Source organism: Rhinoraja longicauda, chromosome 24 (assembly GCF_053455715.1).
Source record: "Rhinoraja longicauda isolate Sanriku21f chromosome 24, sRhiLon1.1, whole genome shotgun sequence".
Taxonomy (NCBI): Eukaryota; Metazoa; Chordata; class Chondrichthyes; order Rajiformes; family Arhynchobatidae; genus Rhinoraja; species Rhinoraja longicauda.
In genome coordinates this window covers 32446804-32468828 of record NC_135976.1, presented here as the reverse complement: position 1 = coordinate 32468828, position 22025 = coordinate 32446804, and the positions used below count along the sequence as shown (strand labels likewise).

The 22025-nt window shown below is 44.0% G+C and overlaps 1 protein-coding gene and 1 non-coding gene across 2 annotated transcripts in view; both read right to left on the bottom strand.

Moving 5' to 3' along the window:
* The window catches only part of LOC144605588 (uncharacterized), a 28566-nt gene extending 8036 nt beyond the window's left edge, over positions 1-20530 (bottom strand). The window contains exons 1-6 of the mRNA XM_078421018.1: positions 20372-20530; positions 14811-15146; positions 13606-13642; positions 9542-9642; positions 3059-3130; positions 2335-2390 (exon numbers count right to left, since the gene is read on the bottom strand). Of these exons, the coding sequence (XP_078277144.1) occupies positions 2335-2390; positions 3059-3130; positions 9542-9642; positions 13606-13642; positions 14811-15146; positions 20372-20411 (642 nt within the window). The 5' untranslated portion in view covers positions 20412-20530. The remainder of the gene's footprint in view (positions 1-2334; positions 2391-3058; positions 3131-9541; positions 9643-13605; positions 13643-14810; positions 15147-20371) is intronic.
* On the bottom strand, positions 9344-9416 carry trnak-uuu (transfer RNA lysine (anticodon UUU)). The gene has a single exon. It is a non-coding gene; the product is annotated as a tRNA-Lys (tRNA).
* Positions 20531-22025: the final 1495 nt, after the last annotated feature.

The following is a 22025-nucleotide window of genomic DNA, read 5'->3' as shown; positions in this document are numbered from 1 at the left end:
GCCAACGTGTTCTATCTCACACACGAGGAACAATTTTACAGAAGCCAATTAAATTACAAACCCATATGTCCTGGGGACGTATGGCTTTGTAAGTTAATTGGCTTCTTTACATGATTACAATCAAGTCGTCCACAGTGTGCAGATACAGAATAAATGATATAACGTTTAATGGAAGATAAAGTCCAGTGAAGTTAGGAGTGGATCAAAGGTCTCCAATGAGGTGGATGGGAGGTCAGGACCGCTCTTGTGGGTGAGGGGATGGTTCAATTGTCAAATAGAGGAAACTGAAGGAAGGGGAAAACGGGATAAATCTTAATCCAAGGATCCCTTCACACTCTCAAATGGACAGAAGAATCCCATGAAAGGACCCAAAGGGCTGGAGTAACTCAGCGGGTCAGGCAGCATCATTGGAAAACATGGATAGATGACGTTACAGATTGAGACCCTTCTTCAGACATTGAAGCTAACATATCTGAAGAAGGGTCTTGATCCGAAACGTCACCTATAAAAGGGGCGGTGCGGTGGCGCAGCAGTAGAGTTGCTGCCTTACAGCACTAGAGACCAGGGTTCGATCACTTTGTGTCTTTTTGCGTATTATTCAGCCTGTTGAGTTTTTTGTTTCTATGTAAAAATCCCCTGGGTATACTTGGTGAAAGAGCAGGAGAGTTACAATTGACGACCTTGCCAATAGTTTAGAAAAAAGTGAAATGAGATTATCTGGTTGTTATCATGTTTCCATGAGGGTAGTTGTTGAACTGGAGCGGCTTGGCTGAACGTACTGTACATCACGGCATTGAACTGATAAAGGCGAACAGGACTGGGTTTCATCTGAGGGCAAATTTTTTGATTTATCAGCAAAGTCCAGCAACCGGAGTAAAGCAGATGTTTGTGCACTGAACACATAGGCCCCGAGAGTTAACGTAGGCTTGATGGTCCGAAAACTATCTTGTAACAAAATATGAAATTATGGATCAGAAGAGTGAGTGGCGCAGCGGATTTTGCATGTTCTCCCTGTGACTGCGTGGGTTTCCTCCGGGTTCTCCGGTTTCTTCCCACATCCTAATGACATGTGGGTTTGTTGGCTAATTGGCCTCTGCAAATTTCCCCTAGTGCGTTCCATGCTGTATCTTTCAATCACGAGTGTAAGTGGCAGGAATGGAGCACTTAATGGTTATAGTACATCAATACATTTAGTCAATTCAAAGAAATACAGTCAATAATTAAAAGTAAGGATATTATATATTGGAATGCATGAACCAGTTGCTATAAAACAGCAAGTTGTGCACTGTTCTGATCACCCAGCTGCAGGAAGGACCTCATTATGCTAGAAAGGATGCAGAAAAATCTCACAAGGATGTGACCTGGAGTAATAAGGAGATGTTGGATAGGCTGGGGCTTCTTTCTCTGGAGCAAAGGACGTTGAGGCGTGTATCAAATGATCAGGGACGTAGATTCACAATCTTTATCCCAGGGTAGGGGGGTTTAGAATTAGAGGTTATAAATTTGAGGTAAGCAGGGACAGCTTTACAAGGGATCTTTTAAATCTAATCCCCCCCAGGATAGGTCGATGGCATGTTTAAGGTAGGATGCAGCTCATATTTTAAATGTGTTGGAAGGAACTGCTGATGCTGGTTTAAACCAAAGATGGACACAAAATGCTGGAGTAACTCAGCAGGGCAGGCAGCATCTCTGGAGAGAAGGAATGGGTGACGTTTCGGGTGGAGATGTGTCTGAAAAAGGGTCTCGACCTGAAATGTCACCCATTCCTTCTCTTGCATCTTGTATCTTGTATCGTGTGGTCATCACTTCCGAAGAGTCCACCAGGGACTATATTGGAAGTATCCTTTTCCCTCCTTGGGACAATTTTTAACACTATCCTACACCCATTAGGGACAATTTTTTACATTTACCAAGCTAATTAACCTACAAACCTGTACGTCTTTGGAGTGTGGGAGGAAACCGAAGATCTCGGAGAAAGCCCACGCAGATCACGGGGAGAATGTACAAACTCTGTACAGACAGCACCCGTAGTCAGGATCGAACCCGGTTCTCCAGCGTCGCTGTAAGGCAGCAACTCTACCGCTGCGCCACCGATGCTGCCTGTCCTGCTGAGTTACTCCAGCATTTTGTGTCTACCTTTGGCTCACATTTTAAAGTTTAGTTACTGTACTGTGAGAAAGTTTACAACTTTGATTGCAGTGGTAAATAAAATTTGTTGACTGAGATATCTTAGTTTGCAAATAACGGAGATTTGTATCACAATTGCAATGCGCCCCTTAAATAATTATGCAGGCACTGAAACATCCAATGTTGCTAAAAGTTTGTAGGCCTTACCATAGAGTTTGACTTAGGGACAGAGTTCCCTATTGTTGAGTCTCCTTCCTTCTTATCTAAAAAAAACACAAAGATATTAAGTTGGGCCAACTGGAAACGTTTAAAAACATTTCTGTCTAATGCAATTTCTAAAATGCACTGTTTTTTTTAACATGCACACCCAAATGTTAAAAGCAAAACCTAGATAGATGCAGTGTCAATAAAGATTTGCCGAGAGTCATAGAGTGATACAGTGTGGAAACAGGCCCTTCGGCCCAACTTGCCCACACCGGCCAACATGTCCCAGCTACATTAGTCCCACCTGTCTGCGCTTGGTCCATAACCCTGCAAACTTGTCTCTAAAGATTTAGACTTTAGAGATACAGCGTGGAAACAGGCCCTTCGGCCCACTGAGTCCATGCTGACTAGTGATCACCTCGTACACTAGCGCTATCAAGCGCAATAGATCTAATATAGAACTTGATTGTAACCATGTAATTTATAATTTACAAGTTACCGAAACCAATTAACTTACAAACCTGTACGTTTTTGGGATGTTGGAGGCAACTGGCGCACCCAGAGAAAGCCCTCACAGACACTGGGAGAAGGTACAAACTCCTTACAGACAGCACCCATAATCAGGATTGAACCTTGGTCTCTTGCGGTGCGGGGCAGCAACTCTACTACTGAGCCACCGTGTCACACTGAGATTTCCCGGTCCTTTTTAGAATCTTGGTCCACTCACCTGTCGCTTCACCTTCAATTTCCTGCATTCCTTTAAATTCCACTTTGCAGCCATCCACACGTTCACTCGAACCTGTGAACAATTACATGCAAAGGCCGAGCTTTAAAAATTGAGTCAGATCAACAATTATCTTCCAGCTGAGATACAGATTAGTTTTTTACTTTTAGTTTTAGAGACACAGCGCGGAAACATGCCCTTCGGCCCACCGAGTCCGCGCCGACTAGTGATCCCTGTACACTAACACTATCCTACGCACTAGGGACAATTTACAATTATACCAAGCCAATTAACCTACAAATCCATTCGTCTTTGGAGTGTGGGAGGAAACCGGAGCACCTGGAGAAAACGCACGCAGGTCCTGAGGAGAACGTACAAACTTTGTACAGGTGGCTCCCCGTTGCAGGATCAAACCCAGATCTCTGACGCTGTCAGGCAGCAACTCTACTGCTGCAGCACCACGCTGTCAGATTAGTTTAAAATTGTTTTGGATCATTCGTGTTAATTGGGCAGGACGAGTTCTGTTAATCAACAATGATTTCCCTTGTCGTTTGCTGTGCTCAGACACACTCTCCTATTTACTTAACAGATGCACCATAGAAAGCATAGAAGGCTGTGATGTCAGGTTGCATCACAGGCTAGTTTGGGAACAGCCTCGCCTGAGACGGCAGAAAATGACAGAGTTGCAGATGTAGCCCAGACTCCCCGCCATTGATTTCCATCCACACTTCACGCTGCCTCAGAAAAGCAACCAACATAATCAAAGTCTTGTCCCAGCCTGGCCATTCCTTTCTCGCCCTGCTCCTGTCAGGCAAAAGATACAGAAGCTTGAAGGCGTGTACCATCAGACTCAGGAACAGCTTATTTTCCTCTTTTAGACAATAGACAATAGACAATAGGTGTAGGAGTAGGCCATTCGGCCCTTCGAGCCAGCACCACCATTCAATGTGATCATGGTTGATCATCCACAATCAGTACCCCGTTTCTGCCCTCTCCCCATACCCCCTGACTCTGCTATCCTTAAGAGCTCTATCTAACTCTCTCTTGAAAGCATCCAGAGAATTGGCCTCCACTGCCTTCTGAGGCAGAGAATTCCACAGATTTACAACTCTCTGAGAGAAAAGGTTTTTCCTCATCTCCGTTCTAAATGGCCTACCCCTTATTCTTAAACCCCTGGTCCTGGACTCCCCCAACATTGGGAACAATGTTTTATTAGCCTTTTGAATGGTAGCTTCCGTAAGCTAAGGTACTGTCCAATTCACCTCTAGTCCATTGCAGACATTGGACTTTGTCTCCGAAACTGATGCGCTACAATGCTGAGAACTATATTCTGCACTCTGTATCTTCCCCTTTGCTCCACCTCTGGTACTTGTGTTTGTTTTGCTTGTACTTATGGTAATGGTATTATGTGATCTGTTTGGATAGCATGCAAAACAAAGCTTTTCGCTGTACCTCAGTACATGCGACAATAATAATCCTAAACTTAAATCTAAGACCGAATTTTATACAGAGACAATTTAATCTAAAGAATTGAACTGTGTCCTGGGTATACCATGGATATTTTGGTATTTTGTAGTAATATAATTTCTGCCTAATCTACGTACCTTGCTGCTCAAACTAAACAAAAGCACAAAACACTAACTCCTAACAGAAAAACAATATATAATTTAACAAACCATTGGGGGAGTCCAGAACCAGGGGTCACAGTTTAAGAATAAGGGGTAGGCCATTTAGGACTGAGATGAGGAAAAACTTTTTTATCCAGAGAGTTGTGAATCAGTGGAATTCTCTGCCACAGAAGGCAGTGGAGGTCAATTCACTGGATATTTTCAAGAGAGAGTTAGATTTAGCTCTTTGGGCTAAAGGAATCAAGGGGTATGGGGAAAAAGCAGGAACAGGGTACTGATTTTGGATGATCAGCCATGATCATATTGAATGGTGGTGCTGGCTCGAAGGGCCAAATGGCCTACTCCTGCACCTATTTTTCTATGTTTCTATTAAACAAGATTATACAGCAGGTAGTGAAACAGGAGGTGGACACAAAAAGCTGGAGTAACTCAGCGGGTCAGGCAGCATCTGCGAAAAAAAGGAATAGGTGTTGTTCCGGATCAAGACTCTTCTTTAGACTGAGGGTCATGGAAAAAGGAATGAGAGATATAGACGGTGATATAGAGAGATAGAGAACAAATGAAGGAAAGGTATGCGTGGTCATAGAGTCGGTGAGCAGGAGGACTCACAGAGGGGGAGCAGCGAGAGAGGATGTTGCAGAACTCTCGTCAGAGAGAGGAGAACTTCTTCAATGCAGGCATAGACAATAGACAATAGACAATAGGTGCAGGAGTAGGCCATTCAGCCCTTCGAGCCAGCACCGCCATTCAATGCGATCATGGCTGATCACTCTCAATCAGTACCCCGTTCCTGCCTTCTCCCCATACCCCCTCACTCCACTATCCTTAAGAGCTCTATCCAGCTCTCTCTTGAAAGCATCCAACGAACTGGCCTCCACTGCCTTCTGAGGCAGAGAATTCCACACCTTCACCACTCTCTGACTGAAAAAGTTCTTCCTCATCTCCGTTCTAAATGGCCTACCCCTTATTCTTAAACTGTGGCCCCTTGTTCTGGACTCTCCCAACATTGGGAACATGTTTCCTGCCTCTAATGTGTCCAATCCCCTAATTATCTTATATGTTTCAATAAGATCCCCCCTCATCCTTCTAAATTCCAGTGTATACAAGCCCAATCGCTCCAGCCTTTCAACATACGACAGTCCCGCCTTTCCGGGAATTAACCTAGTGAACCTACGCTGCACGCCCTCCATAGCAAGAATATCCTTCCTCAAATTTGGAGACCAAAACTGCACACAGTACTCCAGGTGCGGTCTCACCAGGGCCCGGTACAACTGTAGAAGGACCTCTTTGCTCCTATACTCAACTCCTCTTGTTATGAAGGCCAACATTCCATTGGCTTTCTTCACTGCCTGCTGTACCTGCATGCTTCCTTTCATTGACTGATGCACTAGGACACCCAGATCTCGTTGAACGCCCCCTCCTCCTAACTTGACACCATTCAGCCCTTCGAGCCAGCACCGCCATTCAATGCCTTGAGGAGATTTCGCAGTGAAGCAGATGAAATGTGTAGGATGGAACTGCAGATGCTGGTTTAAACCCAAGATTGACACAAAGAGCTGGAGTAACTCAGCGGGTCAGACGGCATCTCTGGAGTAACGGAATAGGTAATGCTTCGGGTCGAGACCCTCCTTCAGGCTGAGAGTCATGGGAAAGGGAAACGAGAGATATAGAACGAATGAATGAAAGATGCATGGGGTCGTAGAGTCGGAGAGCAGGAGGAATCACAGAGGGGGAGCAGCAAGAGACGATGCTGCAGAACTCTCAGGGCCTGTTTTAGAAACATAGAAACATAGAAAATAGGTGCAGGAGGGGGTCATTTGGCCCTTTGAGCCAGCACCGCCATTTATTGTGATCATGGCTGATCATCCACAATCAGTAACCCGTGCCTGCCTTCGTCCCATATCCCTTGATTTCGTTAGCCCCGAGAGCTCTATCTAACTCTCTTTTAAATTCATCCAGTGAATTGGCCTCCACTGCCCTCTGTGGCAGAGAATTCCACAAATTCACAACTCTCTGGGTGAAAAAGTTTTTTCTCATCTCAGTTTTAAATGGCCTCCCCTTTATTCTTAGACTGTGGCCCCTGCTTCTGGACTCCCCCAACATTGGGAACATTTTTCCTGCATCTAGCTTGTCCAGTCCTTTTATAATTTTATACGTTCCGAGAAGATCCACTCTCATCCTTCTACATTCCAGTTTTATTAACAAAAGAATCATTTCATATTAGCCAGCTCACTCGTCTAGTGTGTCGACAATTGTTCAGGAAAGTATAGCTGTTTTGTTTCTTTCCACCGTACCGGACTGGGGATGGACTTGACTCTGAGAAACTGCTGACAAATGGTCCTTTTAATTAGCACATAAAAATCACCTTTGTGTAGCTAACGTGACTCTCAAAGATTTTAAGATCGCCTGCAAGGAACAATGCATGCTGCTTTGTACCACACACAAATTGCCTCGACGTTAGCGGCCGTCATGTCACCATTATATTGTGCTGAATAGACAGACAGCATAACAGAGCTCCTATTCTTTCAAAGAGATAAAGGATGTCCCAGCAATTCTGGCAGACTCCTTTAATGAGATCTATGCCAGAATGAAATTTTTAAAAATGAGGTTATTGAAATGAAAATATGAGGAGATCTCTGCCTGACAACATGCGTACAGTTCTGAAATGCAGATGTGTTTAGATCATTGCAAATCAAGATTTAACCATTGAAACAATGCTTTAAGTTCTGCTTGGGTAGCTTACAACTTAACGACATGGACATTGCATTATTTAATTTTAGGTAACACCCCATCCCATTCTCTTTCTCCACCCCCCCCCCCCCCCTCCCTTTCCTGACCCTGGTGCAGACTCATTCTCCCACTGTGCCAACCATTCCTTCCTCCTGTCCCTTCCGTTCGCTTCTACCGATATCCCTCCTTCAGGCTTAACATTTCACTTCTCTTTATAAACGCACATCTCCAGATTCAGGGGCAGTTTCTTCCCAGGTGTTATCAGGCAACTGAACTAGGGTTTGCCAACTGTCCCATATTAGCCAGGACATCTCGTATTTTGAGCTAAATTTGTTTGTCCCATCCAGGACCGACCTTGTCCCGTATTAGGCCCGGACATAGGCCAACTTAGTGTGTTCGGGGAACAGGAACAAGTGTGTTCGCCTAACGGAGGTTGCGTAGCAACCTGCCTCCCAGCCCGGGCGGCCGCCATTGGTGGAGCGGGAGCACGTGGCCGCTGGCATGGTGAGGTCACGTGGGGCGCGGGCGGTGACATCGCCTTGTCCCGTATTTGGGAGTTAGAAAGTTGGCAAACCTAAACTGAACCATCCTACCACCAACTCGAGAGCAGTCCTGACCTCCCACCCACCTCATTGGAGTCCCTTGGACAATCTTCAATTGGACTTTACAGGACTTTATCTTGCACTAAATGTTATTCCCTTTATCACATATCTGTAGACTGTGGATGGCTTGATTGCAATCATGTTTAGTCATTCTGCGGACTGGATAGCACGCAACAAAATAGACAACAACTCTACCTCAGTACATGTGACAATAGTAAACGAAACTAAACGTGTACCCATCCTCTTCCACTTATAAACACCCTATTAACTCCTCTTTTGCCTTTGTCATTTTCATTATCATTTTGTCTCCGTTTTCACTCTAACCTTTGTCCACCCATTTGCCGATCAGAAATCCCCCACATCTGAGCGCAACTCACACTTGGAGGTGTAAGGGACTGCGGATGTAGATTTAGATTTTCCAACTCTAATTTGCTAGTCTTTGTCCTGCTACAACTCTTTCCCAGCTTTCTCATGTGTCTCAGGAAGAGTCGTGCACTGAAAGGTCACCTATCTATGTCCTCCAGAGGCAGACACAAAAAGCTGGAGTAACTCAGCGGGACAGGAAGCATCTCTGGAGAAAAGGAATGGGTGACGTATTGGGTCAAGACACTTCTTCAGCCTAGTCAGGGGAAAGGGGAACGAGAGATATGCACGATGATGTAGAGAGATAAAGGACAATGAATGAAAAATATGCAAAAAAGTAACCAAAATAAAGGAAACAGACCATTGTTAGCTGTTTGTCGGGTGAAAGTGAGAAGCTGGTGCATCTTGACCCAGGGGGAGGGATGGAGAGAGAGGGAATGCCTGGGTTACTTGGAGTGAGAGAAATCAATATTCATACCACTGGGCTGTATAAGCTGCCCAAGCAAAAGATTAAATGCTGTTCCTTCAACTTTTTGTGTCTATCTTCAGTTTGAACCAGCATCTGCAGTTCCTTCCTACACATTATGTCCTCCAGAGATGCTGCCTGACCCACTGAGTTACTCCTGCACTTCATGTTTAGTTTCGTTTATTTAGTTTAGCGATTAGTTCAGAGATACAGTGCAGAAACAGGCCCTTTGGCCCACCGAGTCCGCGCCGACCAGTGATCCCTGCACACTTACACTATCCCACACACTAGGGACAATTTACAATTATACCAAGCCAATTGACCTACAAATCTGTAGGTCTTTGGAGTGTGGGAAGAAACCGGAGATCCAGGAGCAAACCCACGCAGGTCATGGGGTGAACGTACAAACTCCTGACCCGTAGTCAGGATCGAACCCAGGTCACTGGCGCTGTGAGGCAGCAACTCTACCGCTGCACCACCAGACCGCCCTAAAAATGAACGCCCGAACAGGGACTTGAACCCTGGACCCTCAGATTAAAAGTCTGATGCTCTACCGACTGAGCTATCCGGGCCCTCTTTGTTTGATACATGTTTCCAACATGATACATGTCTACAACCATTTAAACTAGTTTTATTTCATCCAGCTAGTGTGTGCCATTAAAACAAGGTTTAACCTTGCTTTAGTTTCTGAACTTACCATTATTTTTGTGGTTTCTAATTTTTCTGATAACCAGGAACAGGAGTCCGAAGAACATAATCGTTAGTATTCCGAAGACTAGTCCGAGTATTAAGAAAAACCTTGGCGGTTTTGAAAAAGAGAAAATCATTAAAATAATTGCAGACATATCAGATCACATATCATTGAAACGTGAAAGATAACAATGAACAATTATGCAAGATCTTATTATCTCTGATTTAATGTAGAAGATCACTGTTTAACCTCTCAGTACAGTCTGAGGTATCAAAGTTGCAGGCAATACATTTGCATTTATCTAATTCTAGTAGTTTTAAATTTTTCGTTTTAGAGATTCAGCGTGGAAACAGGTGCTTCGGCCAACCAAGTCCACGCGGACCAACTACCACCCGTTCACACTGGTTCTATCCTACACACTGGGAACAATTCACAGAAGCCAATTAACCTACAAACCTGCATGTCTTTGGGATATGGGAGGAAACCGGAGCACCTGGAGAAAACCCATGTGGTCACAGGGGGAACGTACAAACTCTGCACAGGCAGCACCCGTAGTCAGGATCGAACCAGGGTCTCTGGCGCTGTGAGGGAGCAACTCTACCACCTGCACCACCGTGTTACCCCTATTCCATATCGACACCCTTCCCCTCAACTTTGCATTTCTCAAAGTTGGTTCTTCTTTTAGATTTTGGGCTTTTGACTTCAGAGATGCAGCACGGAAGCAAGCCCTTCGGCCCATCAGGGCCATGCCAACCAGTGATCATCCCGTAAACTAGCCCTACCCCTCACAATAGGTCCAATTTACAATTTTACCAAAGTCAATTAACCTACAAAACCCGCACGTCTTCGGGGTGTGGGAGGAAACCGGAGCACCCGGAGAAAACCCATGCAGTCAAAGGAAGAACGTGCAAACTCCACACAGACAGCACACATTGTCAGGACCGAACCAGGATCACTGGCGCTAAGGCGCAACTCTACCGCTGTGCCAACGTGCCACCTTAGCATGACTCTTTTCAGTTCAACGATGTTGCTGTTCTTACGAAATATATAAGCAAAAATTCCATGTTTCCCATTTTAATTAATTAACTTATGTCTTTAAATTCTATTATTTTTATTTACTGATCAATTTTTATCAATATTTTAATATATCTAACATAATTCCATTTTTTTTAACTGATGTGTAGAAAGGAACTGCAGATGCTGGTTCACACCGAAGATAGACAGAAAATGCTGGAGTAACTCAGCGGGACAGGCAGCATCTCTGGAGAGAAGGAATGGGTGATGTGTCTGGTCGAGACCCTTCTTCAGACTGAGAATCAGGGGAGAGGGAGACCTAGAGACATGGAAGGGTAAGGTGTGAAAACGATTTTTAGAATCAGTCAAAGGACCGGTGGCAGAGTGAGCTGCCTGAAGGGAACGAAGTGGGCAGTGGGCCTGGGCTTGCTCCCAATGTCTGTGGCTTAGTCTTTGCTCAAAGTCAACTCTGTGTAGAAGGATTGCCACAAGAGTGAGAGAGAAGTGGGTGGGATTTTGGGAGCCCTGTGGCTGTACGGGATGGAGCATATACATATATGGAGAGGATGTTTCCAGTAGCAGGAAAGTATCGGGACAGAGAGCACAGGCCCAAAATAAAAGGACATACCTTAGGAAAGGAGATGAGGAGGAATTTCTTTAGCCCGAGGATGGTGAATCAGTGAAATTCATTGGCACAAACGGCGGTCGAGGCCAAGTCATTGGGTATTTTTAAAGTAGAGATTAATAGGTTCTTGATTAATAAGGGCGTCAACGGTTACGGGGAGAAGGCAAGGGAATGGGGTTGAGAGGGAAAGATAGATCAGCCACGATTGAATGGCGGAGCAGACTCGATAGGTCGAATGTCCTAATTCTGCTTCTATGTCATATAGTCTTATGGTTTAAAATCTGGCATCCCGTAAGAGGTGGTTGTGAGCTGTGGGATCAGAATAATCCAACCACTTGGGTTAGTGCTGGGGGTTCAATGGTCTTCATTCTACTGCTCTCTGTCGGTATGGATACTGCCTACACCAGGGGAACCATCTCTCTGATAGGAAAGGAAATTCAAAAAATATATACCCGCTCAAAAATTAGGAACAATGTTTCACTCAACTCCCCAAACATGCTCTGCCCTTTAATAAGATCCTGACCTCACCTGCTGTCTGTTCGCACGTTCTCCCTGAGGCCACGTGGGTTTCCTTTGGGTGCTCCGTTGTCATAGAACAACGTTGTCATGAGGGAAAACTTTTTCAGTCAGAGAGTTGTGAATCTGTGGAATTCTCTGCCTCAGAAGGCAGTGGAGGCCAATTCTCTGAATGCATTCAAGAGAGAGCTAGATAGAGCTCTTAAGGATAGCGGAGTCAGGGGGTATGGGGAGAAGGCAGGAACGGGGTACTGATTGAGAATGATCAGCCATGATCACATTGAATGGCGGTGCTGGCTCGAAGGGCCGAATGGCCTACTCCTGCACCTATTGTCTATTGTCTATTGTCTATAACAAAGAACAGTACAGTACCGGTAGAGACCCTTCGGCCCACAATGTTTGTGCCAAACATGATGCCAAGTTAAACGGATCTCATCTGCCTTCACGTGATCCATATCCCTCTATTCCCTGCCCTTCCATGTCCCTGTTTAAAAGCCTTTTAAATGCCACTATCATATCTAAAAACCGGCCACATCCCAAAGACATGAGGATTCTTAGGTTAATTGGCCTCCGTAAATTGCTCCTAGTGTAGGACGTGGATGTGAAAGTGGGATAACACAGAACTAGAGTGACTAACTGATCGATGTTCGGCATGGACTCAATGGGCCTGTACCTACGCTGTATGTGTCAATCAAACGATCGTGATTGTAACCTGAACAGTCCCCCTATAACTTTTCACACCCTTGCTCATCAGATAGTTCTTCCTAAAATATACTCAGAGGTTCCACTTCCACCGCCCTTTGAGGAAGAACGTTCCTAAGACTTAATAACATCTGAGAGAAAATAACTTCCTCTTATCTCTGTCTTAAATGAACAATGTTTTTAAACATTGACTCCTAATTCTAGACTATTCCCACTAGAGGGAGCAGTCTTCCCATCTCCAGACTTAAGGATGTTCCACTTTTCCATGAAGTTACCTTTCAGTCTTCTGAAGTTCAGAGGATGTAATCCTGGATCTGTCTAAAATTTCCTTAACATAGGCAACCCTTAAGAAGCATTCGTCTATGAAGTTCTTTAAACTGCTGCAAACGTTGCCTGGACTAGAGGGCGTGAGTGATGAGAGGAAATTGGATAAGTTGTGTCTGTTTTCCCTGGAGCAAAGGAGGCTGACAAGATAGAGATATATGAAATAATGAGAGGCCCAGTATAGAAGAGAGCCACAGTCTGTTTCTCATGGTGAAGGTGTCAAAAACTAGAGGGCACAGGTTTAAGGTGAGAGGAGGAGGTGTAAAGGTGAGTAACTTGGAGAGTAGTTGGTATCTGGAGTAAGCTGCCAGAGTAAGTACTGGAGGCAGAAAGACTACAAGGTACTTAAATGAATATTCGAATGAGCAAGACATAGAAGTTTAGTTTAGAGACACAGCATGGAAACAGACCCTTCGGCCCACTGAGTCCACGCCGACCAATGATTCCCGTACACTAGCACTATCCTACACACTAGGGACAATTTACAATGCTTACCGGATTCACCAATTAACCTACAAACCTGTATGTCTCTGGAATGTGGGAGGAAACTGGAGTTCCCGGAGGAAACTCACGCAGGTCACAGGGAGAATGTATAAACTCTGAGCAGACAGCACCCCGAGTCAGGATCGAACCCGAGTCTCTGGCACTGTAGGGCAGCAACTCTACCGCTGTGCCACCGTACTATCCTAAGTTATTTGGAATTAATACAGTGAATACAGTGAAGTGTATAAGTACATAGGTACAATGGTCGGGAAAGACATGTTAGGCTAAAGGGCCTGTTTCTGTGCTGTACAACTCTAAGATTCTTTGACCACACTTTATTAATATCCTTCTTTAAATATTTATTAAATATTTTGTGCAGAGCTACAAAAATATATTTATTGTTTACCTTAGTCTTTCTTTGTCCGAAGGAAGTAGCTTTTGACCTGGTAAAATGCATAAAAACATAATTTTGTCATTCACTTATTCGCTAACATTGAGTTGTGGATTTACTGTTATAATGCAACTCAAACAGAAAGAACATACTAATAAATTAACAAGTGAAGTTAGAGAGAGAAAACAAACTGAGTAACATAAAAATCAGTGAACTGCAGGTCAGAGCTTTATTTTTTAATTGTTTTCTTTCTCTCCAAATGTCTTTGTTAATCTATTAACAAGTTGGCTTCATAAACTTGGCCCTCCAGGTGAGTTTCCGTGGGTCCTCAATCTGCAGCAGGTGAGCCGGGCCTGATTAAAAGTGCATTCTTGCAGGCTAGTGGAGATTATTCCATTATGTTACTGCCTTGTGTGTTCATGTTCATAAGTTATAGGAGCAGGGTTAGGCCACTCCGCCCATCAAGTCTACTCTGCCATTCAATCATAGGTGATCTATGTGTTGTAAATGTTGGAAAGGCTTTGGGAGGTCAGGTTTACAAGAAAACACCACATTTCATCCAATTTTATAGACAAAGGTATGAATCTAATTGAAATAAAAATCAAAGTGCTGGAGTAATTCAATGGGTCAGGCAGCATCTCTGGAGAACATGGATATGTGATGTTCTGGGTTGGGACCCTTCTTCAGACTTGACCTGAAAAATCACATCCATGTTCTCCAGAGATCTCGAGAGAGGGCATAAGTTTAAGGTGAAGGGGGAAAGATTTGATAGGAATCTGAGGAGTACCTTTTTCACACACAGGCAGATGGGTTTGTGGAATGAGCTGCTGGAGGAGGTAGTTAAGGTACCTCAATAAGGATTGTTTAATTGTTTAAGAAGCAATTGGACAGGTACATGGATAGGACAGGTTTGGAGGGATATAGGCCAAACGCAAGCAGGTGGGATTAGTGTGGATGGTACATGTTGGTTGGTGTGGGCAAATTGGGCCGAAGGGCCAGTTTCCACACTGTTATGACTCAATGACTCTATGACTCTCTGCTGGCTGACCCATAGAGTTACTGCAGCAATCTGTATCTTGTTTTTGGTAAACTAGCATCTGTACTTCTTCTTTTCTATATTAATGTTACTGGTTCAGTTTAGTTTCCAACCAGATACTTAATTGAACAAAAATGTAGAGACATATTGCATTTTTATTAATGAACACAAATCTACATCTTACCTTCACGAACTTTAAGCTCCACAGGATGTAATGGGTCCAGAAGGTGAGATCTTTCTATTCCGCACCAATACCAACCCTTGTCGCCGTTTCTTAGCCCCTCCATTTGGATTTTAAGTTCTCCCTTTTTATTATCAGCTGTTATCCTTATTCTGCCATCTCCGCTTTTCGTCTCGGGTCCCTGCGTTTGAACTAAAACCACGCAGGTTCGTGGATAGTATCCTTTGCACCAGTATTTCTGATAGCCGCTGAAGGACGTGTGAAATTTGCAGGTGATTTCCACTCTGCCTCCTACGGTTCCAGTTGCCACACCTGGTCCATTGATGTCGGCGTGCGTCACTGCGAGATCGAAAACATACAACAAATGTACAAGAGGGGAACACTGCCACTGTTGTGAGCCAGTGAGCTTCTTTGATGGCGACACATGAGGTTTTTTTTAACCAAAAATAATTTAAATCAACTTTTTACAAAAATACACTCAAAAATACAAACAAACCCACCACCATAACACAAAATAAAGCAAATATTCTTTAATATTAAATCACTATTTTCCCATCCTTATTGAGGTTCCATTCCATCCCCCGTGGTGCCCAGCGGTCCCGGAAATCTCCCAGAGAGCCCGTTGACAGCGCTAAGTCCCTTTCTATGGAGGTAACCCCGGAAAAGGAGCAGGCAAACAGCTCAGGCAGAGCCCTCTTCCGCCTGGCGCCGTGACTCGCGGATGGCCGGCTTGGCCAGGCCTAGGAGCAACCCAACCAGGACATATTCAGGCCCTCCTACCCTCTCCCCTACGCACAGCGTGTCCAAAGATGAGGATGGTGGATGTGAAGTGCAGCCAGAAGGCAAGGTGTAGCCCCTGCAGGTACTGCAACCTCACACACTCCATGCACACATGGAACACAGACTCTTGTGGCAGGCGGCTGGCGGGTCTGTGAACCGCGAGTTGGCGACCAATGGCGGTGTACAGAATGGCTGTAGGCTGTGGTGTTGCACTCGTGTTGTACAGCCTCGGCTGTGGTGCTCTACACGTGGTGTACTGCCTTGGAGTAACTCGATGGGTCAGGCAGCATCTCTGGAGAACATGGATATGTGATGTTTCAGATCGGAACCCTTCTTCAGACTTGAGCCAAAACATCACCTCTCCATGTCCTCCAGAGATCTCCAGCAATGGCACAACAAAACAATTGACTATACCTAGGTACAAGTGGCAATAAAGTATCATTCATTCATCAAAGACGTGAGGGTCAGCAGGGACGTGTTGGGCTGAAGGGCCTGCTTCCAGGTCATCTCAGCCTCTCCTCACCTTGCACCTGGTCTGACTGTTTTACTTACAATTGATTACTTCTGCATTTCTGTCTGCCCAAAACCAAATTGCAGAAAGTTTGATGTTCTCGTTTGCATGTTCTCCCTGTGACCTTGTAATTTGCAGGTTAATTGGCCACTATAAGTTACCCACTAGTGCGTAGGAAATGGATGAGAAAGTGGGATAACATGGAACTAGTGTGAATGGGCCGGCGTGGGCTCAGTGCTCCGAAGGGCTTGTGTCCATGCTGTATCTCTGAAACTAGAACTAAACGTATTGCTTTGCTGAAAATACAATCTTAATGGAAGTGATTATAGTTGCAAAGTTTCAGTCCATTTGTTTTCAAATGCAAATGGACTTGATCTCACTTACAGTAAAGAGCCATCGAGTCATAGAATCATACGACGTGGAAACAGGCCCTTCGGTTCAACTTGCCCACGTCGACCACCATGCCCCATCTACACTTGTCCCACCTGCCAGTGTTTGGCCCATATCCCTCTAAAGCTGCCCTATCCAAGTACCTGTCCAATTGTTCCTTAAACATTGAGATAGTCTCTGCCTCAAGAACCATTGAACCATTGAGTTAAATGACACTAAATACCCCAGAAAGAAGATAAGGGTACAAAATGTGCACCCACTTCTGCTTTGTGTGAGTCATTCTTTAAAAACCTCCATTGCATTGTCTATTCAGGATGACCAGGGTAGAATGGCATGCAGAAATATCAGAAAGGATTATCCTTTTATGTAGGCTGGCATTTCATTTCAGGAAGACCCTTGTAAAATCCCTCCTAGACTAAAATCCTCCTCATTTATCCATCTACATGTCACTAAAACGCTCATCTTGTATGTATGTATGTATGTATGTATGTATGTATGTATGTATGTATGTATGTATGTATGTATGTATGTATGTATGTATGTATGTATGTATGTATGTATGTATGTATGTATGTATTTATGTATGTATGTATGTATGTATGTATGTATGTATGTATGTATGTATGTATGTAGTATGTATGTTTGTATGTATGTTCCCGAAATACAGCCAAAATGGTACACAATAGCACAACAATGTTTGGGGCACCATACTTATCATTGGCCTGCGGTGTGCAGTAGCAAGATTCGTTAAAATTGTTGTTATATGTTTAAAGTCATTCACATTTTAAACTTTAATAAATCACTCCCACTTGTCATGCCCGGTAGCCACGCCTGCGCAGTAATCCTTCCGTGTTCAGCATCACAATGGGAACCCAACGGGTCATATGTGAGATTGCAATTTTGAGATTGCCATTTTGATTTAATACAGCGTCACAACGGGGGAGGGTTTCTGGGCCCGGGGGTGGGGTGCCTGCGCAGCGGAGCCGGGAGGACCGGCGCCCATCCCGGCGTGCCCTGCCTGACCTTCTTCACGTGGTGCAGCGCGACGGCAGAGAGAAGGTGAAAGAAGATGGCCACCGGCAGGACGGACATGGGGCAGCGCCTTGCGGCCGCTCTCCTGCTGCTGGCCGCCGCAATGGCCGCCCGGGGCCGGGATGAGTGGCACACAAGTTACTAAAGAACCTTTAGTAACAATGACACCCAATGGGTCCATGGCTCATCTGGTTCAATATAAAATGTGCATTAACATTATCTTCTCCCTCGCACCTTCAATGGCTATCATAGAAGTTTCTTCATTACTTGTGGTCCATTACCAGGCTAATTTGCTAAGAACATTTTGCAAAGGCTGTGGGTAATCCATGAAAGGCAATTTAAATTAAAACTGGATCCATGTAAATAAAAAACTAGATCAACTGAAGCATTCTATCACCAACTAATCAGCGGTCTTGACCTCTACTGCATTGGAGACCTTTGAACTGTCTTTATCCTGCACTAAACATTATTCCCTTTATCCTATATCTGTACACAGTGAACGGTTTGGTTGTAATCTTGTACAGTCTTTTCGCTGACTGGATACCTTTGGATGCTGAACACGGAAGGATTACTGCGCAGGCGTGGCTGCCGGGCATGACAAGTGGGAGTGATTTATTAAAGTTAAAAACACAACACAAAAGCTTTTCACTGTACTTCAGTACACGTGACATTTAGAAACTAAACTAAACTAAACTAAAGAAAAAAGGAACTCTAGGAGATTTAGGGATTCTATGAATCCAACAAATAATTTAAATTCACCTTTGAGATCTGCCATCTCACCTCTTCCTCTTTCCATCTTTTAGCACAATTCTATCATCACAAAATACGTCGATTGATTCCATCTCATTAAATAGGTTGAACAGAGAGATTTTACTTGGAAATGACAATATTAACTGAGGAACGGTCTCACATATAGTGCCATTCATGGTCCATAGTTGTTTCAAAGTGTTTCATAAACCAAAAAAAGAATTTTGCAACAGTAGTTACCATTTTAATAGAACACAGCACATAGAACAGTACGGCATAGAGACAGGCCCTTCGGCCCACAATGTCTGTGCTGAACATGATGCCGAAGGGCCGGTTTTCACGTTGTATCTCTACACTAAAACTAAACCGAAATCCTGAACACGTTTGGCCTAATAATTAAGCAATTTCATTTCCTGGAATTCAGCTCAGCAGAATTATTTATAAAGACTTTAAACTAATCGGTTCGTGAATGGTTTTGACAGATGCAATCAAACCAAAATTTCCCAATCACTACAAGAGTGTACAAAATCGCTTCAATTAAACCTCATTGCATTCATACGGGGGCTCATTAGTCCTAGTCAGCAAAGCCAGAAACATATTAGACTGTCACTTTCTATAGATAATGACTGGCTGCTATAGTTGTACAGGGGTCAATATTAATGTAAATGATAATGCGGTTAGCTAATGTAGAACATAGAACATGAAAAAGTACGGCATAGAGACAGGCCCTTCAGCCCACAATGTCTGTGCTGATCATGATGCCAGGATAATATATGTGTAGGAAGGAACTGCAGATGCCGGTTTAAACCAAAGATAGACACAAAAAGCTGGAGAAGCTCAGCAGGTCAGGCAGCGTTTCTGGAGAAAATGAATAGGTGAAGTTTCGGGTTGAGACCCTTCTTCAGACTGAGAGTCAGAGGAAAGGAAAACGAGAGATATAGACGGTGATATAGAGAGATAGAGAACAAACGAATGAAAGATATGATCATTATTACATTTTTGCATATCATTCATTCGACCCAAACATCACCTATTCCGTTTCTCCAGAGATGCTGTCTGACCCGCTGAGTTACTCCAGCTTTTTGTGTCTAGCCAGGATATAGCCCTCCATTCCTTACATACCCATGCACCCATCTAAAAGCCTCTTCAGATCCCAACAAAAAATTGTGTTTTTCAATCCAGTTTTAATATTTGTAATTTTCCATTACAGGAAATGAAAGCTTTTAAACCACATTAGTTGTTTGTTTTTTCACTCATGATTCTCCCAAACTTTGCACATAAATTGGCGTTTTAAAAAACCCCTTTACATTCTCAATTATACTCTCCCAGAAGGGCCTTGACCCAAAATGTCACCCATTCCTTCTACCCAGAGATGCTGCCTGTCCCGCTGAGTTACTCCAGCATTTTGGTCTTCGGTTTAAACCAGCACCTGCAGTTCCTTCCTACATACATTAATAGCATATCACCTATTCATATGAACAAGCCAGCTATCTGGATGGGGCAGATGCCTGCAAAATGTACTATTTAAAGCAAAATGGCCTGTTTGTTATAACAAGATTTGTTATGAAGTGAATCTGCCTGATGAGAGAATTCATATCAGCCATGTTTGAATTCATGTAACCACATCTGTGTGACGTTCCGTTATATTAATTGTGACTGAAACAGGGACACACATTTTACACTGTATGCCTCGTTGTCACCTTCCTCTGGCTAACGAAGTTGTACATTTTCATTGATCTCTAATTTTCACACCTCACCCTTCCATATCTCTCGTTTCCCTCTCCCCTGATTCTCAGTCTAAAGAAGGGTCACGACCCGAAAAGCCACCCCTTTCTTCTATCCAGAGATGCTGCCTGTCCCGCTGAGTTACTCCAGCAGTTTGTGTCTATCTTCTGTGTAAACCAGCATCGGTGGTTCCTTCCTACACACACATTTACATTTCTCTGAGGGTTAAAAGAAAATTCCATCCTGAAAGGTAGTTGAAGGACATTTTGTACCGATGAAACAAATGTTGCTAGCAATTCCAAAAGATCTTTGATCAGACAGATACAAATCTAAATTTACAACACTTAAAAAAATCCAAACAAGGCAATGGTTTTCTTACCTGAGAGAAAAACAACTGACAGGAGAAGAGTAAGACCCATTTTTATTTACTGTTGTTAACTCCACTTTAAAAGCTGCTCTTTAGCCTGTATTCCTACTTCTGCGCTGCTGTATGTAAACTTCCACTTCCCCTCCACACTTGCAAGACCATGACCTCAACTCAAATGGAGAATGGAAAGTGCAACTTCTTGTTTTGATAGCCTCAGATTTAGCCTCATAAATGAGTACCAAGGCATCCATTGTACAATGCCCAGGCCCCTGTGAAAGCCTAATTGTTTGCTTTCTGAGCCTTGTTGGAAGAATTCGATCAACTGTGTGATTGTTCGTGACGAAAAGACTGTTGCCAGGAGAGTTAAAAATCTTATGGCTTTTGCAATCCCTATTAAATGCTTCAAATCCTGCATAATGCATTTGGTATGATGTGTTCTGCTTAAAAAATTGCTGAACAAATTTACATCTAAACCCATTATCATTCTTGGGATTATTTATTGTGGAAGAGTCGAGATGTAAGGACAGCTGGATGGGCTGTGTCTTTTATCCCTGGATTGTTAGAGGCTGAGAGGAGACCTTTACTTTACTTTACTTTAAAGATACTTTACAGATACGGCACAAAAACATGCCCTTCGGCCCACCGAGTCCGCGCCGCCCAGCGATCCCTGTACACTAACACTATCCTACACACACTAGGGACAATTTACAATTTTACTGGACCCAATTCACCGACAAACCTGCATGTCTTTGGCAGAGGTGCTCACCGGAGCGCCACTCCTGCACCTCTGTAAAAAAGAACTAAAATAAACAGCGGGGAATTTTAACTAGCTGGGAATTTAACAGTGGCCGCTCTGGCACCAGTTACAGCTCCAGCACCTAAAAAATTAGCACTGCCACACTGGTCTTTGGAGTGTGAAAGGAAACCGGAGCACCTGGAGAAAACCCACGCAGTCACAGGGAGAATGTACCAATTCCATACGGAAAGCAAAGTCGGGATTGAACTTGGCGCTGTAAGGTAGCAACACTACCACTGCGCCACTGTGCCACCCTAGAGAAGTATATAATATTGTGAGTGGCAGAAATATGGTAGACAGTTAGAACCTTTATGCCCACGGTAGTGATTTCAAGGATTAGAGGACAGAGCTTTATGGTGAAGGGGGCAAAATTCAAAGGCAATGTGCGGGGCAAATTTTTCCACAGATTGTGTTGGGTGCTTTGAATGTACTACCAGAAGTGGTGGAGACAGACACAAGAATGACTTTTAAGAGGCACGTAGGTCTGCAGGGAATTAAAGGATATAGATCATATGCAGACAGAGGAGATTAGGCCCGAGGGGCCAAATGGCCTACTCCTGCACCTATTGTCTATTGTCTATTAGTTTAACCCGGCAATTTTCTCCCGGGTGCTCCAGTTTCCTCCCACATTCCAAAGACGTACAGGTTTGTAGGTTAATTGGCTTTGGTAAAAATTGTAAATTGTCCCAAGTGCGTAGGATAGTGCTAGTGTATGGGGTGTTTGCTAGTCGGCGTGGAGTCAGTGGGCCGAAGGGCATGTTTACGCGCTGTTTCTCTAAAGTCTAAAAGTTAAAAAACTCTGAAGCCAGCTGGTGCCTGCTCTTCCCGCCCCGTGATTCTCTTGCAAGCACTTCCTGTTCATTTCCAACT